This window comes from Meleagris gallopavo, chromosome 1 (assembly GCF_000146605.3).
Source record: "Meleagris gallopavo isolate NT-WF06-2002-E0010 breed Aviagen turkey brand Nicholas breeding stock chromosome 1, Turkey_5.1, whole genome shotgun sequence".
Classification (NCBI taxonomy): domain Eukaryota; kingdom Metazoa; phylum Chordata; class Aves; order Galliformes; family Phasianidae; genus Meleagris; species Meleagris gallopavo.
The window spans coordinates 53,399,715-53,423,065 of record NC_015011.2 but is presented as its reverse complement, the minus strand read 5'-3'; the positions used below and the strand labels follow the sequence as shown (position 1 = coordinate 53,423,065).

Below are 23,351 nucleotides of genomic sequence, written 5' to 3'. Positions count from 1 at the left end.
AGCCTATAAGACAAAAAAAAAAAAAGACAACAAACAAACAAAAAACAACAAAACAAAACATGACCTCCTACACTCTGATAGTATAAAACAGCATCACTCATTGGCGTGTCTGGTTTTAGTCCAAGGAGCAAACTGGAATGGACTTTGGGTGCCTTACACCTCCCTCACAGTGGCCTTAGAGAACAGTACTGTAGATTTCTGGAGGATATCAGACTGAATATAACACCTATTGTCATTGTTTGTACTTCAGTTTTCAAAGCAAACAATCTTTCACTTTTTTTTGTAAAATATGCTAGGCAATGACTTCCTGAAGTTTGTAAATAAGATTAAAAAAACATTTCCTGGCCAAAGCTTCCTGGTCGAATGCGTATTCTGAAAATGCCTCACACCATTTCCAATGCCTGTCCTATACTTCATGAACTCCATGAACCCCTGCCATGACCACTTTTCCCATGTTTCACGAGCACATTTGTAGCACACAAAGTAAACCTATGGGAACAAAACAAAACATGTGGAATTAAATACAATAAATATAGAACTGTTCTGATTTTTAAATTTTTGTTCAAATGATAAGTACCTCCATTCCTAAAAGGATCTGAAAGGTGCTTGTGGAGGGTTTCAGAAGCCAGAAACTTGTGGACTACATTTCTGTACATAAAGGTGGGGTCAAAATGTGATTCTGTGACTGACACAGTCATAGAATCATAGAATGGCTTGGGCTGGAAGGAACCTTAAAGCCCATCCAGTTCCAATCCCCTGTCATGGGCCAGGTTGCCACCCACTAGGGCATCCAACCTAGCCTCTAAAATCTCCAGGGATGCAGCATTCACAACTTCTTTGGGCAACCTGAGAAGTCACACCATTACACTGGCAGCTTCCATGAAGTGACAGTTATTCATGCTCAAAGTTGTTGGATGCAGCATTCTTTCCCTTCTCCCTTCCCCTCTCAGCTTGTATAGACATTTGTTTTGTCTAATTAGATGAACATTATCTCCTGACAGTAGAAAGTTGGCAATACTACAATCATTATTCCCTCCATCCCTATTTAACCAGAGACAGTTGAGAAGAAGTGATTGCAGGGAAGTGAAGTCCTATTTCCCCAGCTCACGATGCCACAGGCAATCAATTTGGAGCAAAGGTTCCATCTTGAAAATGTCAAATAGAATGAAAAAAGACAAAATCAAAAACGATGAAGTCAGGTCCGACCATTCCTTCAGGTCCGGATGCTTGCCTGAGTTTTTCTAGCACAGCTGACAGCATAGCTATAGGAAAAACTGCTTTCTGTACCAGTGGGTGCCATGGGGTCCTTGGCCTCAAACTAATTGCCCGTCTCCCACTCCTACAACAGAAGAGAAACTGCTGGAGCACCAGTCCTGTCTAGTCAGCCTGAAAAAAGTACTCTGCTGAGCATGGCTGGAGTCCTCTCTCCTCTGCTCCCCAACGTAGTACGCAGGTGTATCAACAGAATTCCTTCCCAGACCCATTCTTTGCTTCCCTTGCACCAGGGAAGGAAAACTACCTGTACTGAAATACAGATATGTCAAAGGACAGCAGAGGCTTCAGCCTGGAAGTGGTATTTTCTTCAGTAATATGAACAAACACTCCACTTTCACCTTTCCAGTTCCCCTGAAATTTTCCAGATGCAATTTAGTCCCAGTGTCTCATCAGGATATAAGGTTTTTCCTTTTTCCCATTTCATGTTACAGATCTGAGAAATTACCCATATGGAGAACATGAGGAACAACAGGTCTGTTCCTTTATTGCCTGTACATCAGGGAGAGAGAAATTATGAATAGGAAATTGTTCAGAGGAAAATAATGGTCTTGCTGACTTAGAAAGTTTATGCTGCCTCAGGAAGAGCAGTGGGGAGCTGAATTAACTGTGCCCTGGGTGAAACTAGTCCAGAGGTATAGAACTGTATCAGCTGCTATGGAAGGGATTAAGATTACAGGGACTTTCTGAAGGTGCTTAATGATGTAGGGGTGACTGCTCAATCACAAAGGTTTTCTGAAGAAAGAACATCCCACGGCCTAAACGTTATTTGAAAAAAATTGCTATTGGCTCATCTTTTAAAAGATGTTGTAGAAGGAAAAAAAAAAAAAGATTGCAAGCTCGACATACAATTTGAATGCAAAATGGGCTCCAGATCCTTCACTGGCTATATCATATACTCACCATTGTACTAAACCACCCTGGGGAAGAGAGCTTCAAGGTACCTTTCCTTCCACGTCTTTACAGAGCATGATTCTGGCTATCTACATCTACCTGCACTTATCCACCTCATGAATCAGCACGAAAATCTGGGTCAGAAACACATACACACATCCAGGCACTTGGCGAACCCTCCTTAGGAAAGAAACAAACAGCCTGATCCTGAAAGAGCTTCAGATCACATCAGATATGTTAAAGTGTAAGCACTGCGTATAGGCTGCCACTTTGGAGACTGCCAAATGTACTCCTGAAAGCTCCAGTCAGCTGCCAACACCATGCTCAGGAACTCGCTGATCCCATCAAGGGACGCACACGCTGAAGGACTAACATTGCCAGACATTTAGTAATTACATTTAAGTTGTGGAAAAACATTCAAAGAGCATGAGGATAACCCATTGCCGAGACACTGCAGAAATAAAGATCAACTTCTTTAAGACAATAATTCCTATAGTAATTAGTGAGATTCCCAGAGGATATTCACAGAAAAGTCATCGTTGCTCACAGCAGTGGCAAAAGCACACGTACATAGCCAGAAGCATGAACCACAGCCTCTTTGTACTGCAACTTAACAGAAGATGTCCTTTTCTGAGGGGGCAGGAGGGAGTGGGGTGTTTGTTTTCTGCACACACAGACTAATAGTGTTAACATAAAACTGACACCAGTGGAGATGGCACAGAAGCAGACAACCTGAAACGTACTGAACAACCTGATCTTCTAAATTGAGGGACATACAAGTGCCACACTGTGCAAGACTGGCCTCTTACAACCTTCTGAGGGATGGAGAGGGAGGAATTCAGTATTCCTTTTCTTCATCATATCAAAATAAAAATAAATATTTATCCATAACATCAAAATAATAATAATAATAAAGGAGCCCAGCAGGTCCCTCTGGAACTACTTTAATGCTTTATCAGATATCACCAGGCGGGTGTACAAGAACTAACAGAAACCAGGTTTGATCTTACCAGTTCAAGGAGTGAGTGGTATCATAACAGCTTCTCTTTCCCAAAGCTTAAAAGCATCCTCCCAGAGCAATAGCTCCATAAGGCAGGAGTGAAACAGGCACTGAAAGCCCTGGAAACACCAGAGTTCTAACATATTTCTCAGACAGTTTGGACTTGCTGCTTACAATTACCTTCTGAGATTATGCATCAATATCAGCATTCTTTAACTTCCATCATTTCAAAGGGCTGTTAACTACTTGCACTGAGACAGAGAAACTCTGGACATTCATCAGTAACCATGGCTCCATAGTAACAAAAGGAAGTTGCAGTGCTAACCTTTCTTGCAACCTCTTCTACTTGGTTTGTGAAAGCCATTAACCAACTCCAAGATGAGGAAAAAGCTTTAAAGCCCTCCATACAACTCAAGGCAGTTCCATCTCTGTCAGATTTTGTTGCTTAAGCAAATGTTACAAGTTGATGACCACCAGCTACTGTTATCACTAAAGGCTAAAAGCTCCTTCCTGTGCCTTTAAGGGTGCAGCATCTTTTTCTACATCTCGAGAGGAGAGTGATGCCACACTTACCAGGAGCTGCAGGCAGGAGGACATATTCTACAGTAAAAGCCAGCAATGAATTCTGCTGAAAGCAGAAAACTCAGCAGCAGCATGAAATGCAGGAAAACATACTTATAAACTGAACGTTCTACTAAATTAAAAAAACAGGGCATTGATCTTGTTATACATTTTCATATTTAACTACATATTAATCTCTGCGTATAAAGATCTCTTTCCACCACCAATTCTTCATGCCTCAGCAGAATTTTTATTCAGCAGCAGAAATAGCCATGTAGGTTTTAAGTACAAATTGATCCATCTGCTATAAAGACTAACTGCATGCGAGAACACAACTCTAAGTGAGTTGTCTGTCAATTTCTCCATTCTCGTTTATTAGCGAGTACCTCCCTTGGTCTGTATGTGAGGAAAATTGAGAAGAAAGCCAGCAGCACTTACGCAAGGCATGCCACTCATCCTGGCGGATTGTCTTGGTGATGTTGTAGGTGAGGTTCTTGGGAATGGTTGCTGAGGAGTAGTGGTACTTGATGTATGAGCACCGCTCAATTGCTCCTGAAAAGGGAAAAATACAGAAGAGAAATTGATGTTACATGAAGGCAATATGTTCTCCCAGCTGTAGACTAGATGGACCTGACAAGCAAAAGCAAAGGCTGAGAGAAAATCAGTCCCTGCCATCAATCCAGTGCGGCAGCCAGTACTACCTTTGGCATATGATAGGCAAAAGCAATCTGTAGGAAAAGCTCACATGCAAAATTAAGATACAACAAAGGCTACACGGTAGCTGTCAGAGCTGTGCTTTCACCACCGGGTAGAATGTGGCAAGTCACTCCTTCTTTCCTTTCTTTTCCCAGAGCCATGAGCTAGCAACACGCAGGCCAGCATTTACCACAGAGAAACCAGAAATTCCCATTGTAGCTTATCCTGCAATAACGCTTCTGTGGGCAGGCTTCAGGAGATGTGCAAAGCAAACACCTTTCATCTTACCTTCAGTAATAAAAGCACCACGAGAAAAATACGTATTTATAGAAAACAATTTTTCAGACTACATCCACCCCACAGCCAAGAAGCAAGACGAGCAGAAGCAAGGTTCACTGGTTATGGCATGTCTCTGGAAGGTAGCCAGACACTTTCATAGTAGACTCAAGTAGAATTTATAAGCACCTCTAGATAATAAGCTTCAAATGGCAACACAAATGGCTGGAACAGGCAACATTTTTGCCCTTAGAATCATAGAATCATAGAATCGCTCAGGTTGGAAAAGACCTTAAAGATCATCAAGTCCAACCACGACCTAACCGTACTACCCTAACTCTAATAACCCTCTGCTAAATCATGTCCATGAGCACCACATCCAAACTGTTTTTAAACACATCTAGGGATGGTGACTCAACCACCTCCCTGGGGAGCCTATTCCAGGGCTTAACCACCCTTTCTGTAAAGAAGTGTTTCCTGATAGCCAACCTAAACTTACCCTGGTGCAACTTGTAGGATTTCATCTGCGTTCTGTGGAAAAAAGCAACCATGTTCTTCTTCTGTTTGACTTCAGGTCACATACACGTATTTTCCTTTTATAGCCACTTTCCTTTCTCTACAATCATCACACCTCCAGGCCATCCTCTTCTGGCAGCTCTCTGCACAGTGTCCTTAGAGGAATGGGCCTGGCATAGCCCAATGCTTTTTGTAAATTACAGCCTCACCAAATTCCACATCTGATCAGAAGTCTGTGGTAGTGCAATCATTCTTGCACTGGTGAAAAAGCAGTAAAGTTTCTGCATCCCTCTTGCCAGTACCCTTAACTAACTAAGAGGGTCTTCAATAGACCCTCTTACTGAGCATTCAGACTTAAACCTCATGAAAGTCATTTTTCCATTAATATTACGGTGTTTTGGAACAGCCCTCTAATAATTAAAAAGGCATCCCGAATGCGGTTGGCCGCACTGTTTGCTATGAGAGGAGCGACTGCTCTGGAAATGCCTTTATGTTTTGAAAATGCATTAAGACATGCACTCAGTAGAATTAAATGAAGCAATGATTTATACAAATGAGATAATGACATACCAAGAGGCATGTAGACAACCCTAACTGGCAAACAAAACTGAAAAGGCAGAGGCATTAGCCTTATATATATCTCCAAGGGGTTAACCGTGTTTTTATGCCTCTAGAAATATAGGTTTCTGCTTTGGGTTGTAAAATATTACTTGGGACAGACTTTGACCATACACCATGAATTCACAGCATGAATAAAAAAAACCCATGCAACAAAATTATTAGCTGCAACTGAGTAGACTAAGCATCCTCCCGAGTTACTGCAATACAGACATTGGAGGTCCTCTCTGTTTGCTTCTTTTAAGCATTCCTCGCATTCTGCCTTTGACAGCAATTAGATCAGACAAAGCCAAATATTATAAGGGAAAAAGGCAAAATATTTACGTATGTATCCACCCGCCCTGACAGCGTGATGGGCTTCTGTGTGAATCTGCACCATCTGGGCACCAAATGTACGCCCAGAATTAAAGTTTCAAACCAAGAATAGTATTTGGGAAAAAAGAAGAAAAAAAAGAAATCTAGTGTGGAAAGATCTCTGAATTAAAATAAAGCCTGAAATTGCAACCTTGTCTTCACATGGGTTTTCCTCTTCTCTTCTGTTTACCTGCTCTCACAGATCAGGAGCATTGGCAAGAAAGTGGAAAAACACTTATTTGTCAGAAAATAATCTTTACATTACCAGATACCTGCCTAGAAAAAGATCTATATAGATAGCTGACAAGAACACAGAGCCAAGACTCAAATTTAAAGCATACAGAAGGAAGAGTCTGTAAAGATTCTATTCCATTTGCTGTAATTTCTTTAAATAATCATCCAGTTTCTAGCAAAGTTAATCAAACATCTCATTTTTACTGCAAATACTTTTAGTAGTAATGCACAGAACTTTTCACTGATTTATATTACTACAGCCTAAAGCACAAAAAGATTATGGTCTGAATTCAGATCATCACTTGACCGTATGTATAATTTTAGACTTATGCTTACGTTCTCATGACTTTAATGAGTCTTAAGTAGATAGTCTACATTTAGAGACTATCTGGATCCAAGAGTGTGATTGCAGTGGCAGTGATACAATGGTATCCAAAATACGCTCAACTGTGAGCAGTAAATTCCATGATGATCTCCGTTCCAGCCACACCATACTTGCTCACTCTTCCTACATCTAAATAAAATTCTGACTACTAGCCAATTAACATCCTGATTCCAACCAAGAGTTTGAAGGGAGCAGGAGGGAGAAGTGCTCATTGCAGATGATGAGGCTGGTCACTGAGTGCCCTGAGGGCTGATCAGAGCATGGGATGATTCCCCGTATCTGTCATACTGAAGGAAAGAGACCCTTAGGTCAGGCAGACAGGGATGCTGCTCCTAGATTTTCACCCTTCTCTGAAGCATTAAGCATGGATTCACTGCTGGAATAAGTCTAACAAATTTCTTGTTACAGGCTCAAAATACTTCGGCCTAATCCAAGGTTTTGGGCTCGATAAGTAAATAAGCAACAGTCTACAGTACACCAGAGGTCAGCCCACATGATCTAAGGAAATATTTTGGCTTCAGCCTATTAAATTTTCTTGTGAACAGTAAGTCTAATACACTCAGGAGAACACAGATCAGGGTATTTTAGAGCTGTCTTCTATCAGATTCCAGCACTTCAATTACTTCAGCCTCCAGAAGCACAGTGACCACTGCTAAGAGAGACAGGCTTTTACCAGGAACCTCAAGCTTCTCGTGGCCCAGTGAAGCTGTCACAAGGTTTGTGACTGCCCAACATTTAAATGTGAGCAATTTATCTTAACCTGCTGAGTCAGTGCAACTGCACCAGAGCACATCTAGTGATATGCTAGAAGTGAGAATTAGCTTTAGAAACTTAAAGAAAAAGCTTTCATTTGCCTGGATCTTCCAGTAAAAGTTAGGGAAAGGATAAGTGTATAGCAGTGACAATTTCATACTTCAGGAAATTTCCTTGCTTGTGTCATATCAAAAAGAGAGCTGGGCTCATCTGCACAAACATCCCATTTCTGGAGATTACAGGGAAAACAAAGACAGTGATTGCAGCAAGGACTACAACTTCCATTCTCACGGAAAAGCCTCTCAGAGAAACCCTAAGAAAACTGCACTTTCAGATGGATGAACAGTAGTGCTCATACTAGTCTCTAAGGGTGGGGAGCAAAGAAAAAGTTGACACTGGATGGGGCCCACGGCAGCCTGATCTAGAGGGTGGCAACCCTGCTGATGTCAGGGAGTTGAAACCAGATGGGCTTTAAAGCCCATTCCAATCCATGCCATTCTATGATTCTATGACATTTTCCTTTCCTCAAAATGGTACCCAAACTTACAGAGCACCCCTTCAGCCTTCAGGACTAACTTGGAACCTCCACATGACCGAGCTCACGGTTACTTGAAGAACAAATCAGTGACTGGGTTTTTGCATCTACACAGCTTTGGTTGGCCACAAGAAACATGGAGAAACCACGAAGATGCTCTGCTACTGGTGTATGTTCCAATTTCCTCTGATTAACGGGAAATGTTTGCTGGAAATCCTGAAGAAAAATGTCAGGTGGTTTCAAACAGAATGCTAAGAACAGAATCAGCAGGAAGGCACAGCTAGAAGTGTGCAGAATAAACTGCTGTACTACCCTTATGAGGATGGATGCTCAGGGAGGAATCTGCAGTTGTAACTGTGTGGTTGGCATCCACCTGCTCCAGCAAAGTTCAGATGCTAAGTGAAATTGCGCTGAGGGAACTAGAGGTACCTTTACCCAGAGCAGCTTTGCAATGCCACTAAGTGTAGTGGCACTGCACACGCTGCTCCTCTCTTACTGATCAAAGTATCAGCTTGATTCCCATCATATATCTCTCTATTGAGCTATGCTCCATGCTATCACCTTAGTATATTAATTTCCTCTTCTCTATTACAAAGAAAATACTTGAAGTGTGCTATAGCAGGAACATCAATTGAAATTATTGTGCAATTCCTTTCTATGCTGCTCACAGAACTATCCCAATGCTCTTGATGTGAGCTCAGCTGCTGGCAAAACTCTGCTTATTACTTTGTGAGAGCTGTAAATGCTACCTTTGCAGAGGACCCAAACTGCCAGCAATGCAGCAGTGACTGAACTCTTCTCCCACTCGAAACCGAACAGGACTGAAATCTATTATAAAGGGAGCTCATGCTGCTGGTATCCATACTGTATGTCTGGTAAGTAAATGATTTTTCTCCAGAACTTTCCATCACCAGCTTCTTTAAGATTCTTTCAGCACTGCTCCAAGAAAAGCAGAGATGAAAATTCAGAATGCTGCACAGGTATTGGTCACATCAATCCTAAAATATTGTATCTCAGAAGTGCACAGAAGAATTTTCCCCACGAGGTCAGCTTAACTTTTGCAAAGGCGGTTGTCAAGCTTCAGGAATTATACCATCACTGTGCCCATATGGTTTAACCTTCTGCATGACAAGGATCAGCTCCTCTGAGAGCTTTAGCAGTCCTTTAGTTGGTCCTTCACGAAACTGGTAACCTGCAGGAGCAGTTACTGTGTTCTGTGTTCTTAAGTCCTGTGTTCTTAAAATCACTTCAGATTCAGCCCAAGGTGGAATATCAAAGTTACTTTCATAGGTTATCTGACTACGCTCCCCTTCTGTAAGTTAGAATTACAAGGTTTCCCATTTCCCCCTTCCCCCCTTCCCCCCAGCTTTCAAGGAGGCAGACTTAAGCTTTAGGTACAGATCCACCCAACGCCTTGTCAGCAAGTCACATTTGGTAACTGAAGGGCTCACAGCTACGGAGCATTTCTAACACACTGAGTCTCTTTGCAGCAATTTTTGAGTAAGAATTATCAGGAACCACAGGTAGATGCAGGGAGCCAGCAGCTTATTTACTCTGTATGAACAACATACGGCACGGCCATTCCAAGCTCCACAACAAGCCAGCACTGACCTGGCAGGCACCTTGGTTTCTGCAGTACGCAAATACCCAAAACCTAGTGATACCCACTCTTCTCCTGTAGTATGCACGCTGATTTCTAAGAAGGGTTCAGCTGTAAAGCTAGCATTTGTTTATTATGTTTCCTGCCAGGGCTTTTGATATCATGAGCTTCACTGAAAAGGCTGATGTGGATGTTCTGAGCCTTTGCTACCTCCGGGCAGCTTTTCCTTCTGTTTTGTAGATACCTCTCTACAAACTATTCAGAGCAAGTAATTTATTCCACAACATTCACCTTTTGTGCTGGATCTAATTTTTACATATCTGTTTGAGAATTACTACACCAAGATTTTCTACTAAAAAGAATTTTAGCCTGTGGGTTGTGAGCTGCATTCACTACACGTATTTGCTATTCATTACGAGAAACTGCCTTCTGTATGAGAAATTGCCTTAATTCCATGTTTTGGTTGCTATTCCTCATTGGGTGAGTATAACTATACCAAGCAAATGGAGGATGTAGTTTGGTCATTTAGCCTCTAGTTGTTTCACATTGTCTTCAGAAAATCTGCTGATCTCGAACAGAAACTGTTTGCAATTTTTTTCTTAGCGTAACATTTCAGGAAGGTTTCTAGGGGCTGCAGTCATTTCCAGGGCTAGATCAGGCTGTGCAAAACAACTGCATCTGGCATTTACATCTGTTAAGACTTGATCTCAAAAGTCTTGTCTCTGTTGGAAAAGTTGATTTTTAAGTTGTGCTAGAATTTTATATCACCTCCAAGTCAGACCTGGCTATTTAGGTTGGTGCAGTTTAAGAAATGGTTGCCCTTGGCTGCATGTCCTGCCCTCAGTCTCTTAAATCATTTTGTATGAATCACCAGAGCTCATCTGCAGGCACACTTAATATAGGCAAGGTTGTCGCAGTTTCAGCATGCATTAACTGGTCAAACTGAAGCCTGGAGGAAGCCAGGAGGAGAAATAAGCTCTACCTTGACCATCTGCAATGAGAAAATTGCAAATCAGATATGCTGAGCAGTTAATGAACTCATGATGAGTAACACTGTATTCTTAATGAAGGCAGAGACTTCATTAGAAGGTATTACAACACACTTAACAGGATTATTTCATTACCTCTGGAGTAATACTAACCTAGAAAGTATTGGTTACGTGTTTGTGCCCATCTATATTCATATTAATGCCAAAAGAAGTGGGAACATTATTCATCCGCATGAATTATAGAATACTGGATGTCAGAAGAGTCCTCTAGGTGTCAACTGGCCCAATCCACTGCTCAAAGAAGAAACAACTTCAAAGTTAAAATCAAATTCAAAGACATCTCAGGTTGCTCAGAACCTCATCCAGCCAAGTTTTAACACCTCCAAGAAAAAAACGTCTTTAAACACACCCTTCCAACAACTGACCAGCAACATTGTGATTTTTTTCCTAATACATAATCAAAATTTCCCTTGGCTCCACAAGTATATCTTGAATATTAGAATACCTAAGGGTAAAGTTCTAAAAATGTTGGAAGAATATGCAAATAACAGCACCTTAATCAACATGTCTGATGAATATTCATCAACTCATATACATAAATAGAAGCCAATGTTCTAATTAACGGCGCTCAAGATAGATTTTCAGCTGCAGTATGGGCCAAAGTTTCAGAACAGGAGATCATACTTGTTTGGGATAGCTCCAGCATCAGCCTGAAGCAGGGCTCAGCTCACTCTGCCAGAAGGACTTGTTGCTGCTACTACAACTTCTGGCACTGACTGTTGGTTGCTGTGGGCATTGAGGAAATTGGGCTGATGCCTCCCTTTGGTTGAAAGGTTTTGTTTGTTTCTAAGACTAAGCTGCTGGCTCCTAGCTGGTACCTTTCTACAGGCGGGTGGAGGTGCACTATCAGCTTCCATCCACCAGTTACAGGTTCATTTAAAGTTCAGGAGAGAGATGCACCACAGTCGCTTGCCCGACTCACTGACCCAAGTGCCTCATCTTGGAGGAGACAAAAAGTCTATAGTAAAACTTTGTATGTATCAGCAGTGTTCTTTTGAAAATGACTTCCTAGACCATCTCTTGTCACCACGCTTTTCTTCAGAACACAATGCACTGCAGCATCATGCCAACTGGCTTCTGCACAAACAAAGCTGAATTGAAAGATGAGTTAATGGGAATTCAGCTACTGAGACAAGCATTCAATCATGGCACAGCAGTAGCACAGCAAGAGGCACAGGTCTGCAGGCAAGCTGTGTGGAGCTGCAACTCCTTCTCTCCCATTGCAACGGAAGAAGTGCTGTGGCCATCAGCAATACGCTCACACCAGCCACACTCACAAAGGTAGGCAAAAAAGGTCAGGGGCAGAGGGGTGAGACTGGCAAAGCCAAGGTAAAAAAAAAAGAAATGGCTTTCAGATCAATTGAAAAATTTTGTTCAGCCATAAAACTGAACTCAACTGTCATTTCTTTATTCTGTCTTTTTTTTCCAAGTGAATCCATCTGATTGTTTCACAAGTGGTTCGGCTTCCTTAGAAACTCTTTGCTTAGGAGCTTATTATCTACATGAAAGTAAATACTTCACCAACAGAACTCACTATAAGGGTACTTAACAAGCATAGTATGAATCTGTATCTTCCTTGTTGGTAAAATGGAGATAGCACACAAGGCTGCCACTGACAAAGGGACGTTTCATAGTGAAATCTCTACACTGTTACCTAAATTTGTTTTTTACATCTGAATGACTTCACTGATCAACAGACAACACAATGAAGGCAGAACTCCAGTGAAACACACTCAGAATAAAACAGTATCTTCCATTTTACCTGAAAATAAAGCTCACTTGTGTTCACTGAGCTGTCAGCCCCTGAAAGGATGAGGCATTCATAAGATAAATGGTATTCTGTCCCATAAATGGCACATACCCAGCAAATGCATTACAAGAATGTATGGCTTAAAGATTTTCCTTAGGAATGTGATCAAAGGTTTCTTCAGAGTGGCAAACAGAACCTTCCTGCACTTTTTTTTCTCCTATTTTTCTTTTACAGTTCATCTCACTTGATTTCCAGATAAAGGTCATCTCAGAACCTCTAGCTCAATAAAACTTGTTAGATAGTGCCCAAGTGGCAAAGTAGTCATGTAAAAAAAAAAACAACAAACCAAACCAACAACAACAAAAATTGAAATTATAGCAGAGAGCTTGATTGAAAGAGTCCTATATACTGCGTTATAACACTGCCCACACAGAAATAGGGTAGTAAAGGACAGTATGCCACTTTTATTCTTCCCAGATTATCTGGGCCAAAAATCTTCTGGCTTACTTTCAGAAGTGACCCATTCGATCTCTAAATATACAAGGGGGAAAAAAGTCAGATTCAAAGTGCATGTGAAACTACATGAAGCTTGTGGATGCAAAAGCTTTCACATATGGGCTTGTATATGTATGGGGATTGCATTCCTTGCAAGAGCTTCCATATATTTCAGAATGGAACACCTACATTGCTTTGTAACTTAAAATTGAATGTGGAAATACCTAAATTTCCTTTTCAACCAGTGCATGAGTAAGGATAAGAGGTGCAAACACATCTGTATGCACGGAGCAGACAGTAAAATTTTCGGAGCAGAAAAAGAGAATGTGCCTGAAAAGCTTTTTCCAGGCCCGTTCTCCATGTGCTCCATGGAGATCCCAGCAAATGGCAGCTTCCTGAAAGCATCCAGCTGGCAGAACATACATATTCCACCCTTGATAAGAAAAGAATCCAAGTATGAGACCATAAGCTGAATTTGCATTGGAAAATGATGAGCTCACATTTTCTCCACAGGGATCATGGAAAGAGGGCTGGCAAGGAAGCTGGAGCAAGAGGATGGTTATGAAACACTTTTTTATTTCAGCTATTAATAACACTCTCCAAGCCATAGGGCATTCGAGAGCAAGAAGGCATCTCCTTCCTTCTATTAATCTTTTTGTCCACCTATTTGCATTGGGTTGGCCACAGGGGAGAGGGAAGCAGAGCACAAATGAGAAGTTAAGGAGGTTAAAAGGGCTGAAAAATATTTGCTCCTACTCATTTGGAGGCAGAAATTAAATGATCAATAAAAAGTCACTGAGACAGCAATTACCAGTAAAAACGTGCTGATGACCCAATAGCTCACAGAATAAAGCATTATCTCAGCACTGCTGTCAAGGCAAAGAAAAAGCACAGGCTTCTTTTGGAGTATCAAATGGAAAGCCACCATCGCTAGTTTATGAAACTCTCACCCCATCAGTCACTTGATCAGCAGCAATAACAGCAAGTCTAGCACCTATAACCCAACCTCTTTGTCTGCTTTCTCTTTATTTAGACTGCATATGCTTCAGTATCTCAGGACTGATACTTTATGTGAATGCACATCTTCTGAGTCAGGTATATACTTCTATGAAGCTCGGTATTCACCGAACCAGCTATGAAACCTATTTCAACTTTACCTGGGAAGCAGGGTCCTAGATTGCCAAGATGAAAAGTATAGGTCCACTGATACCCTAAGTCTGCTGAGGATTATTGATCACAGGCATCCTTAGATCTCACTGAGTATCTCTGTATCTTGGACAGCTATTTTATATTCCACTCAGCAATGTAAACATGCCTTTCCATACACATATACTCCTGTTTTCTTCCTAAAAAGGAAAGAGCAAAAGCCTTTCTCTGTCTCGCCACACTGTTAGTTTAAAGCTAGGTCCACAAATTGTCAATCTGGAGAAAGCACTTAACTTTCTTGTAGCAGTTGAAGTTCTTGTAGCATTTCAATTTCATGCTTAAACAGTAGAAATCACAATATGGCAGGGAATCATTCAGATGCTCTGTATCCTACATTAAGGAACTGTCATGTGCATTAGATTTTGGCTTATCTCCCAAAGGACCCACAAATAGGTACAGCCTCAGCCAGCACCTACCACAGCCTCTTAAGATCACTGAATTGAAGAAAAAAAGAAAGCTAACAACAACTCTCATGTAGACTTTGTCCATCAACTGAACTTGGAATGGAAATTTTACAAGTATGCAAGACTTTGGACATATTCCTTCTTTGATTGAAAGTGACCTTTTTTAATAAGCACATCCTTGTCTTCTGGGTGCTCTGAGACTCACTAGCCTTCTTTATGCTGCCCACCACCCAAAAAGTCAGAAGGATCGTGAGGCCCCGCTTTCACGGTCTGTATTTGTACTGAAAATCAAGATCAAGCGAGCTTTTGCCCTTCTGCTTCACTTAGTGTGGTTGGAAGAGAAATTTTCAAGACACCAAGATATATCCTGAAGTAATCGTGCAGTTAATAAATGTACATGAAGCGTGAACCTAATAGACCATAGCATTCCCAAGAAATGAGTACAGCTTCCTCTGTAAATTCATAAGGTGTTTTGTACTGTAATCTCAAAAACTGAATCTCCAGTTTGATGGACAAAAGTTCCTAAACTACCTATGAAATAAACTCTGGAACTGCTTACTGGCAAACAGAAACCACTGGATTAGAAAGCCAGTGTGTATAAGTAGTTTCATGTCTGACCATGCTCTTTCCCTGTAAAGCCATTCTCCAGATTACCTGTTTACAAGTTTCATTGAATGGTGAGTTGACATCACCAAGTTTCATTTCAAATGCTTCATCCTTCCACTGTAAAGAAGTGTGTATTTAGAGGTACAAAACATTTCAGAGCTTACTGCCCTTTCCTTCCAAGGCCATTTCCCATACTAATGTTACTGGATTGAATTAAAAAAAAAAAAAAAAGCTTTAAGAAATTAAATGTTGTGTGGACATTTATAAGGCAATCAAACTGAAAGACACAACTAGAAGGGAAAGAGTAGAAGATAAGAATGGTGGTAAGAAGATCAGGCAACTGTGCTGTGAAATCTGAGATGAGCTAAAGCACAGTTTGGTCATCCTAGAGCCTATGAACCACAGATACTATTAATCTCTGCAGCTGTCTGAAATCATAACTGGTTTTTCCCTTGCAGAAGGAAATGATTCTTGAAGAAAGATTTGAAATAGGAAGGGTTGGTGGATGTGATCAAAAAATATTTTTCCCATTGACTGGACTGTGCTGTTATTTATCTAGTGATGAGTTTTGCGGTACCATCATATGCCCTTGCGTCCAGAAGGCTTAGGCACTGAGTGCCTCTTCGCAAATGCTACAGTAATTCATTTTTGGTGCTAGCAGCAAGTTTTGGATGCATTCAAATATCCCTAAGTCAACAACTTACGGCTAAATGCTCAACATCACTACAGATAATCTCACCAAACAAGCAACACTGGTTTCAGAGTAGCTAACAGTATCAAAAGGATATATGCTCTTTTATAGGGGAAAAGAGGGGAAGAAACTGAAAAGAGAACCTTGATTCAAACCCTAGGGTTCCCTGTTATTCCCAATGCAAAACTGGGATGAGCAGGGCATGCTAAGAGCTGATAGCTACAGAAAAAATAGCAGTGAGAAGACTTACTCCCAGCATGGTTTTCAATTGGGAATTAAGTTGCCCTGACCAAACCTTAGAGGCATCTATTTTCCAAGCATGTTAGCTAAGATTTGTGGTACTTCTTCTCTTTGATGACATGTGTAATGTGTGCCATTTAAAGCAGAGATCAAAAATGGCAGGAGTCAGACCAAGTTACATTAACAGGACAGTGAAACAGCACAGAGAAAACCCAAGCAGCTCTAACAGCATCCATGGCTTTGGATCCCTTACAAAGTTACAAACTGTTTTAAGCCACGCCACACAAGCTTAGACCAGGGCTGGTATATATTTAAGTGTAAAAACCTATTATGGGATGAGAATTTCTCATCCAGTAGACACATTCTAATGCCTACTGTTGGGTCAGTGCAGACTGGGGAGCAGCCTGAGCCTTTGCTGATGCTATTGGATTTGGGGTGGGTTTGATGTGATTTGGGTATTTGTTAGGTGGAGCAGGAAGGGAGATGTAGCTGTTGTTTTACTTTGTGACATGATGATCTCTTGTCTATAACATCCTCTTATCATTTGGTACAAATAACCTACCACTTCTTGTATCATCCTATCTGAAATGTCAAATCACATTAGAGTGTCACAGTATGAAAACCTCCCTCTCACCACAATGCAAGATATTCTGGCCAGGGCAAGTTAGACTAAACAATCCTGCTGCCTGTCAAGAACAATTCATAGCTCAAAGGGAATGCTTCAAAATGCATATTAGCTAATATCATCTATTGACAGCAACAACAAGCAACATCTGAAAGGTAAGTATTTCACCCTTGGGATACTTACTTGTCACTGTCCATCACTATCCATCTCATCCCACCACCCCTGTGTCCAAAGGGCCAGACTCCCACTGGGGCTTCACAACACTAGGTTCAGCCCTTTACAAGAACCCACTTTCAATGGCCTTATTCTGAGAGAGGAGGGATAAGTCATGCCCTGAAAATCCATCATCGCATGATGGTGAAGAGAAGAAAGCACTTCCTACTGCCATTTTCAAGGTGCAGAATAGACTGTTAACTCCATACCAGAATTTCACTCAACTTTGATCACTGCTTTACATCTGGAGGGAAGGGACTAAGGAAACAGGTATTTACTCTGACAGTGTCAGCTCACGGTTATATATATTTAATCTTTACTCTTAGTCTGAGCTGAGATAAATGCCTGTGTCTCAGTAGCTTTTGATAACATCAATGGGGACAGAGGTGCTCTTGAGGCAGAATGCTGTATAAACATAGAAAACAGAATCTGTGCCCTGGAGGACTTTTGCTGTTCCTGTTCTGTACCTTCCATCCCCATCTCATTGCTAATTTTATTTAAAATGTCAAGTTAAGTCTTTAACTGCAATGTTTGATTTTTGAAAATATTAACTCTATGATTCAGCATCCTATGTGCTTCTGGAATCCTGTTTTTGTCTGTACAATTAATTCTAAATCCAAGTGTTATTATAGACGTGTGCATTCTATTAATTCTATACTTACTATTTTAATTACCGCACTAACTATACTTTGCACAATGTATTTCTTCATAATATCTCAAATCAGTTAATAAAGACAGAATTTCATCTCCACATTCAGTTATATTCTATACCCCTCCCTCCTTCTCAGAAACAAATAAAAATAAAAATCAAGCCTTCTCTTTCCTACCCATGCTCTCTAACTCGTGGATAGCACAATTAATCCTCTTCACAATAGGTCTAAACGCAGATCCATCTTTCAATTAAATGCGAGTTATTTAATGAACAGCAGAGCTCCATTTTTCTCCCTCCAAACATCACAGTCGAAACCAAAGACAATGTAAAAATGGATAGCAAGTAATGTCAGCTTGCCCACGTCCAGAGTTGCATACCAGCAAGCTTCTGCAGTATGGAATTCTTCCTGTGCTGAATCACAGCGTGGTTTAAGTGAAGGACTGGGCAGATGCTAACCTACACGCCCTCATTTTTTTCCTCTCATTTTGTCAGGAGCTGCGTTCAGCCTCTCAGAGGCTCCGAAGGCAAGAGACCTCAGCTCACTGACGGCGGGATCAGGTGAAGAAGATTCAGGATGATTCCTAACATGCCTCCACTGGGCCATCAGCCATTCTGATGAAGGGTACGAAGAGAACATGTCAACTTAATGGAAAACGCATTCTTTGGAAAACATCCAAACATTTAAGAAAATATGCCATTAACTTCATGCTTATCCCCTAGGGTTCTACAGTATCAGGTTTAATTACAACAATTGTGACAAAAATCATTGTAAAGAGTATAGCTGCAAGCTGAACTTGCCCATAGATTCCAGGCACCAGGGTAAGAGTCAAGTGCAGCACTGGGAAAAGACTATAGTATGAGCTCAGGGAGCAAACTTATCTGAATCACTTTCAGCAAAAATATTTCGAAGTATAGCTTAACTCAGCAGGGACAAGTCATGAAGGTAGCAGGTGCACAGCTAAGAGTTGGGAAGGTATTCCCAGGATGAGGAGACTTTAGGAAGCAGAAGCAAAAAAGCTAACATCATACTGCACTAGAAATGCAATGAAGAGAGAAATGCCAGGCTCACCGGCAAAGCAGTCATCGCTCCACATTATAATGCAATCGATTTGCTTTCCATTGCTGGAGGCAGCTAAGGAAATAACTGCTATTGTGATCTCCCCCAGCAACTGAATAGCATGGCCATGCCTAGAGAAAGGAGCACCCAAGCTTACATGGTTAACAGGATTGGGTAGAGTGCATGGGCTTGCAGCTATGCAGCTGGGCGACAGGCAGGAAAGAGGGGCTAGAAGCACAGTGCTCTGAAAGGGCAGGGGAAAGGAATAAATGACAAAATATCCCCAAATTCTGACATACGTAATAGCCTCTTACACCTTCACATAACTCATTTGTAAATGAGGTGGGTTTACACCTTAAAGATTGAACAGGTTTTTTAAAGATATCCCCAGTCAGCAGCTGCTGGATTCTCAGAACAGGGAAATATTTTTGGCAATTTACTCCAATCCTTGGATACCAAAAAAGGGACAAACCAGGACTTGCATGAACACAATGTCATCCACACAAAAGAGAAGCCTTTGCCAGAAGCATGCACAGAGGTGAGACTGGATGTCAGCACTTCATGTTGTATCACATTAGTGAAACTATACCTCAGCAAAACAGAATCCCAAAGGTTTAATAATTACTTTTTCAGAATGAGTGAGCAAGCAAGCCAGCAGGCCAGAAGGTAAGAATCCCTCAGCAGGTAGAAAAAAATCTGGGTAATACTCCCACCTTTCAGCAAAGTTCTTTCCCACTGGCAAATAACCAAGGTACCCTAAGGGGTGAGAAAGCACTGTTCATCCACTACTCTGCAGCCTTTCAGCTAAGAAAGAAAGAGTTGGCTGTGAATTTATATGACAGTAAGTCACTTTAAAGAAAAAATATACATGGTGGTGCTCCATGTTACGTAGACCATAATATTTGAGAACACGTAGGTTGCTGTCAAAAGAAGGGAGGAGGAGAAAATATCTGCTCTCTATTTAGATTCCCTGCAGATTTGATGACATTTACTGCCTGTCAGCAGTGATGTGGCAATGCCCAGGAGCCTCAGCCTTGGACCAGATTCCCATGAGGCGAGGCACTGCGCAGCTATGAGTGAAAAGTATCGTTGACCCAATTCCTTTACCACTTCAGGAGTATTTTAAGAGCCTCTGAATGCCCCGATACCATACCTAACAAGCTGAATTCGTACTGGGGTGGGGGTTATACTTAAAATCAGTGGAAGTACAGAGCCAGGTGAAACAGCCTCATTATACTAAACATCCACTCACAGGAGGTTTTTTTTTTACATTAAGAATGAGGCTGTAATTTTATTATTCGTATCATACCAGTTCAAGAAACAGTTTGAAAGAGTCTTAGTGGTTTAGAAGATCGAGCATCTAGAATCCCAAGTGGAATTAAGGATAGGCTCTTGTGGTCCCGTGGGAATACAGGACATGGTCACGTAAGCTGCAGACTGCCTCTGTAGCTTTCTTTAAGCTACATCATTCTCCTCCAATTTAGTCTTACATCTGACATCAGATGCCTTTTGACTGATTAGAATAAATTAAATCAGAAACTTGGATCCTTCTCTAGTCCCACAGAACACATCCCATGTCATGAAAAAGCACAGAATCAGTGAGGATATTTAGGGCTTAGTGCAAATGATTGCACATGACCCATGGCAGTGACGTAGCACCATGACGTGTTTCAGCAGCAGACTGCTCTGCAGCTTCTCATCACTCACACCACAGAAACAGATATTTAGGTATGCTGCTCAGGGCGTTAAGATGAGCATAACTTCCTCTTAACCATTATTCCAAACCCAATAAAGTGAATTTGAGTAACACTATGTGGCCTTTTTACATTTTAAATGAAAGATGCCAGTCTGAATAAAGAGAAGATTCTTCATAACATGGATCTGGCGAAGACGGGTTGGAAGCTGTGTTAGATATAGTTATATATGTTACTCACTTCTATCTTGAATATGCTGATGCCTGCTGGATCCTCAGCCTGCTGTTAGAAAAGACAGGGATATTCCTTGGAGTACACTGTCAATAACTGGAACTCATACTAGTACTCCTATGTAGAGATTCCTGTGAGACACCCATGTTGCATCAGAGATGCAGTCAGGTAGTCGGAGGCAGAGAAATAGGATGGGAGTCCACAGATGGGATGTTCTGCTCTGCTGTATCACATAAAGGAAGCAAAATGGAAAGGTATCCTGCACTGTCCTGACAGAGGCTTCATACTGCAGCTCATCATGCCAGCCTACGACATTAATTACCTGATCAGAGGAAGCACAGCTTGTTGCAAAGTTGCAAAATTAAGAACAAATATCCCTTTTGTGGGTTTAACCTTCAGTTCCTTCACCCTGCAGGTTGCTTCTGAGCCACAAACTACAGTCACAATCAAGCACATGCCACAGGTTGTTAAGAGCCGTGAGTATTTATGAGAAAGCACAGCTTCTCCCTATTCCTGAAAAAGAAGTTGAGTGTGGACTGCACATGAAGCCACACCAGATGATTATGAAATGAATTAGCAATGAAAATTTATTTCATGTATAGAAGCCTTTTAAAAGAGAAAGAAGCCAGGCTCCAAATTACCATTAAAATGAACTTTCCCAATGCTTTGCCAGTACTGCTGAATTAATATTCTTTACAGAAGCCGAATGGACTGTTTAATACCGATCAACACAAACTCTTATGCTAGTTATTTCATCTGGACATCAGAGGGTATTGTTTTAAGGAGAGCAGAAAAAAAAGCAGCGCTACTCGTGGTGTCCCCCCTCCACATCTCTCCATTTCCAACACACAATTTCTAGTACGACTAACACCCTTTGCCAGGCAGAAGTCTCTGCATTGCATAACCGTCAGCCATAAAGACAAACAAAATCCCATCCTCTGAGAGTAAAAGCTCTGACCAGGACAGTTCACAGACCAAGGACGTTCAAAGTGTGAGACACAGAGCTATCACACAAACATCATGCCAGAGTGGTGTTGAGGTAAGAGGACACAGCTTGCCCTGCTCCCTTCCCCTGCGGCTCTCTTGCAAAAAGTCAAATCTCATTTCAAGGTGGCTGCCTGCTTCCTTCCTACATTTATAAGCAGTGCTATTGCGCTTGGAGTTCTTTCCATCTTTGTTTTTCAGCCCTCTTCCCACTCAAGTGTCAATTTGAGATAGCGCGATGCTTATCTTATCAGCTTATAAGCCATCCAGTTTCTTGATCCGTGCCACTGAACGTGCTGGAAGGAGCTGAGGGGTGAACTGCTCGTAGTTAGGACAACAGCAAAGGAGTATCACGTAGTTAGGACAACATCAGGAGTATCTCTGAGGGACAGAGATTATCCGTGAGAGAACTCTGCCCCAGAAACTCACACACCTTCTCTCAGGTGATTCTGAACACTCCCATCAGTAGTCCAAACTGAAGCTGCTCTTTGGCTGGAGCTATTCTGTGATTTGTGCTCAGCATCACCACTTTCCCTGTACCAACTGCAAGCTCCAATGAAGGAATAACATTCAAATAAGTGACCTACCTCGATTTCAAAATATTCAAAGTCACTACAACTCAATTCAAATGTAGGATCTAAACAAATGTCTACGACAGCCACAGGAAACAAGTTAATGAGATTGGTTAACGTTAGCATCTTACTTAGCATGAGTAGTGAAAGGACTGGGCCCCTTAATATCTAAAGTGTAGAATCATAGAATCATTAAGGTAGGAAAAGATTACTATGATCATCTGGTCCAACCAGTGCATCCCTTGTTTCCTTTTGTTTCTTTAAGAGACAAGGATTTATTCCAGCACTGGCAACAAAACATGACTTCACTTGGCTGTAGCACTTTCTCCATCTTATATCCCAAAATATTCTCTGGAGGCAACTGAGAATTAGCAGATACAGAAGGAGATAAATACATTCTATGCTGTGTTTTGAGATGAGATGGAAAGTTCGTGAGGCAGAAAAGGCTCAATCTGATGGCAAGGGCTGAAAAAAAGACATACCAAAGGGGCAAGAACACTGACTGTGAAAAGGCAGAAATTTAAGAACTCAGCCAAATTTAAATGCAATGCAGATGTAGCCCAACTTTTTAGTGGGCTTCAAGGAAAAAGGGAAAAAATCCTGCATTCTTTTTCAGATGTAATAACACATTTATGGCTGGTATTGCACAGAGCAGTTGCTTGAAACAGCAGAGGACCAAACTGACTCAGCAGTGCTCTCTAATCCTACACAGACATTTCAGGAGAGGATTGAGTAGGAATGACCTGGATTTCATGGAAGCAGAGAGAAAAATAACTACATTATTTGAAAAAATCTCAATTAACTTCCCCCTTTTTGTGAGTAAGAAAAATCAGCCAATTCTAACCTCCTTTCCACTATCCCTACCCTTTCGTACTCCAAAGACTAGCTCGGTATTGCCATTCAGAGCCCTCTTGTGTAGCAACAGAGCTATGATTCTATGCTTCTGTGCTCTTCTGTACAGAAATAAATAAATAAATAAATAAAAATAAAAAGCAGCAGAGAGTAATTTAATTACTATTTTCTCCTGAAGGGTGAAAAATGCTTCCAAAATTACTGTGCCTGGTAATGAACTGCACCTTCTTTCACTCTGCTGTAGATCTGGAATAGTGATATATTTGTCTTAGTTCAATTTTGTTATTATTGTTCTTGTTTTTTACACATTTGTTTCCATCACAATGAAAGCTAGAC

The 23,351-nt window shown here is 41.2% G+C and overlaps 1 protein-coding gene across 2 annotated transcripts in view; it reads right to left on the bottom strand.

The window, feature by feature from the left end:
• The window catches only part of TMEM178B (transmembrane protein 178B), a 68,816-nt gene that overhangs the window by 6,817 nt on the left and 38,648 nt on the right, over window positions 1–23,351 (bottom strand). The window contains exon 2 of one of the 2 annotated variants that reach the window (XM_019615541.2): window positions 4,166–4,279. In XM_019615541.2, coding sequence (XP_019471086.1) covers window positions 4,166–4,279 — 114 coding nt within the window. Of the gene's footprint in view, window positions 1–3,941; window positions 4,280–23,351 lie in introns of those variants that run through there. The other variant, XM_019615534.2, reaches the window with a different exon arrangement.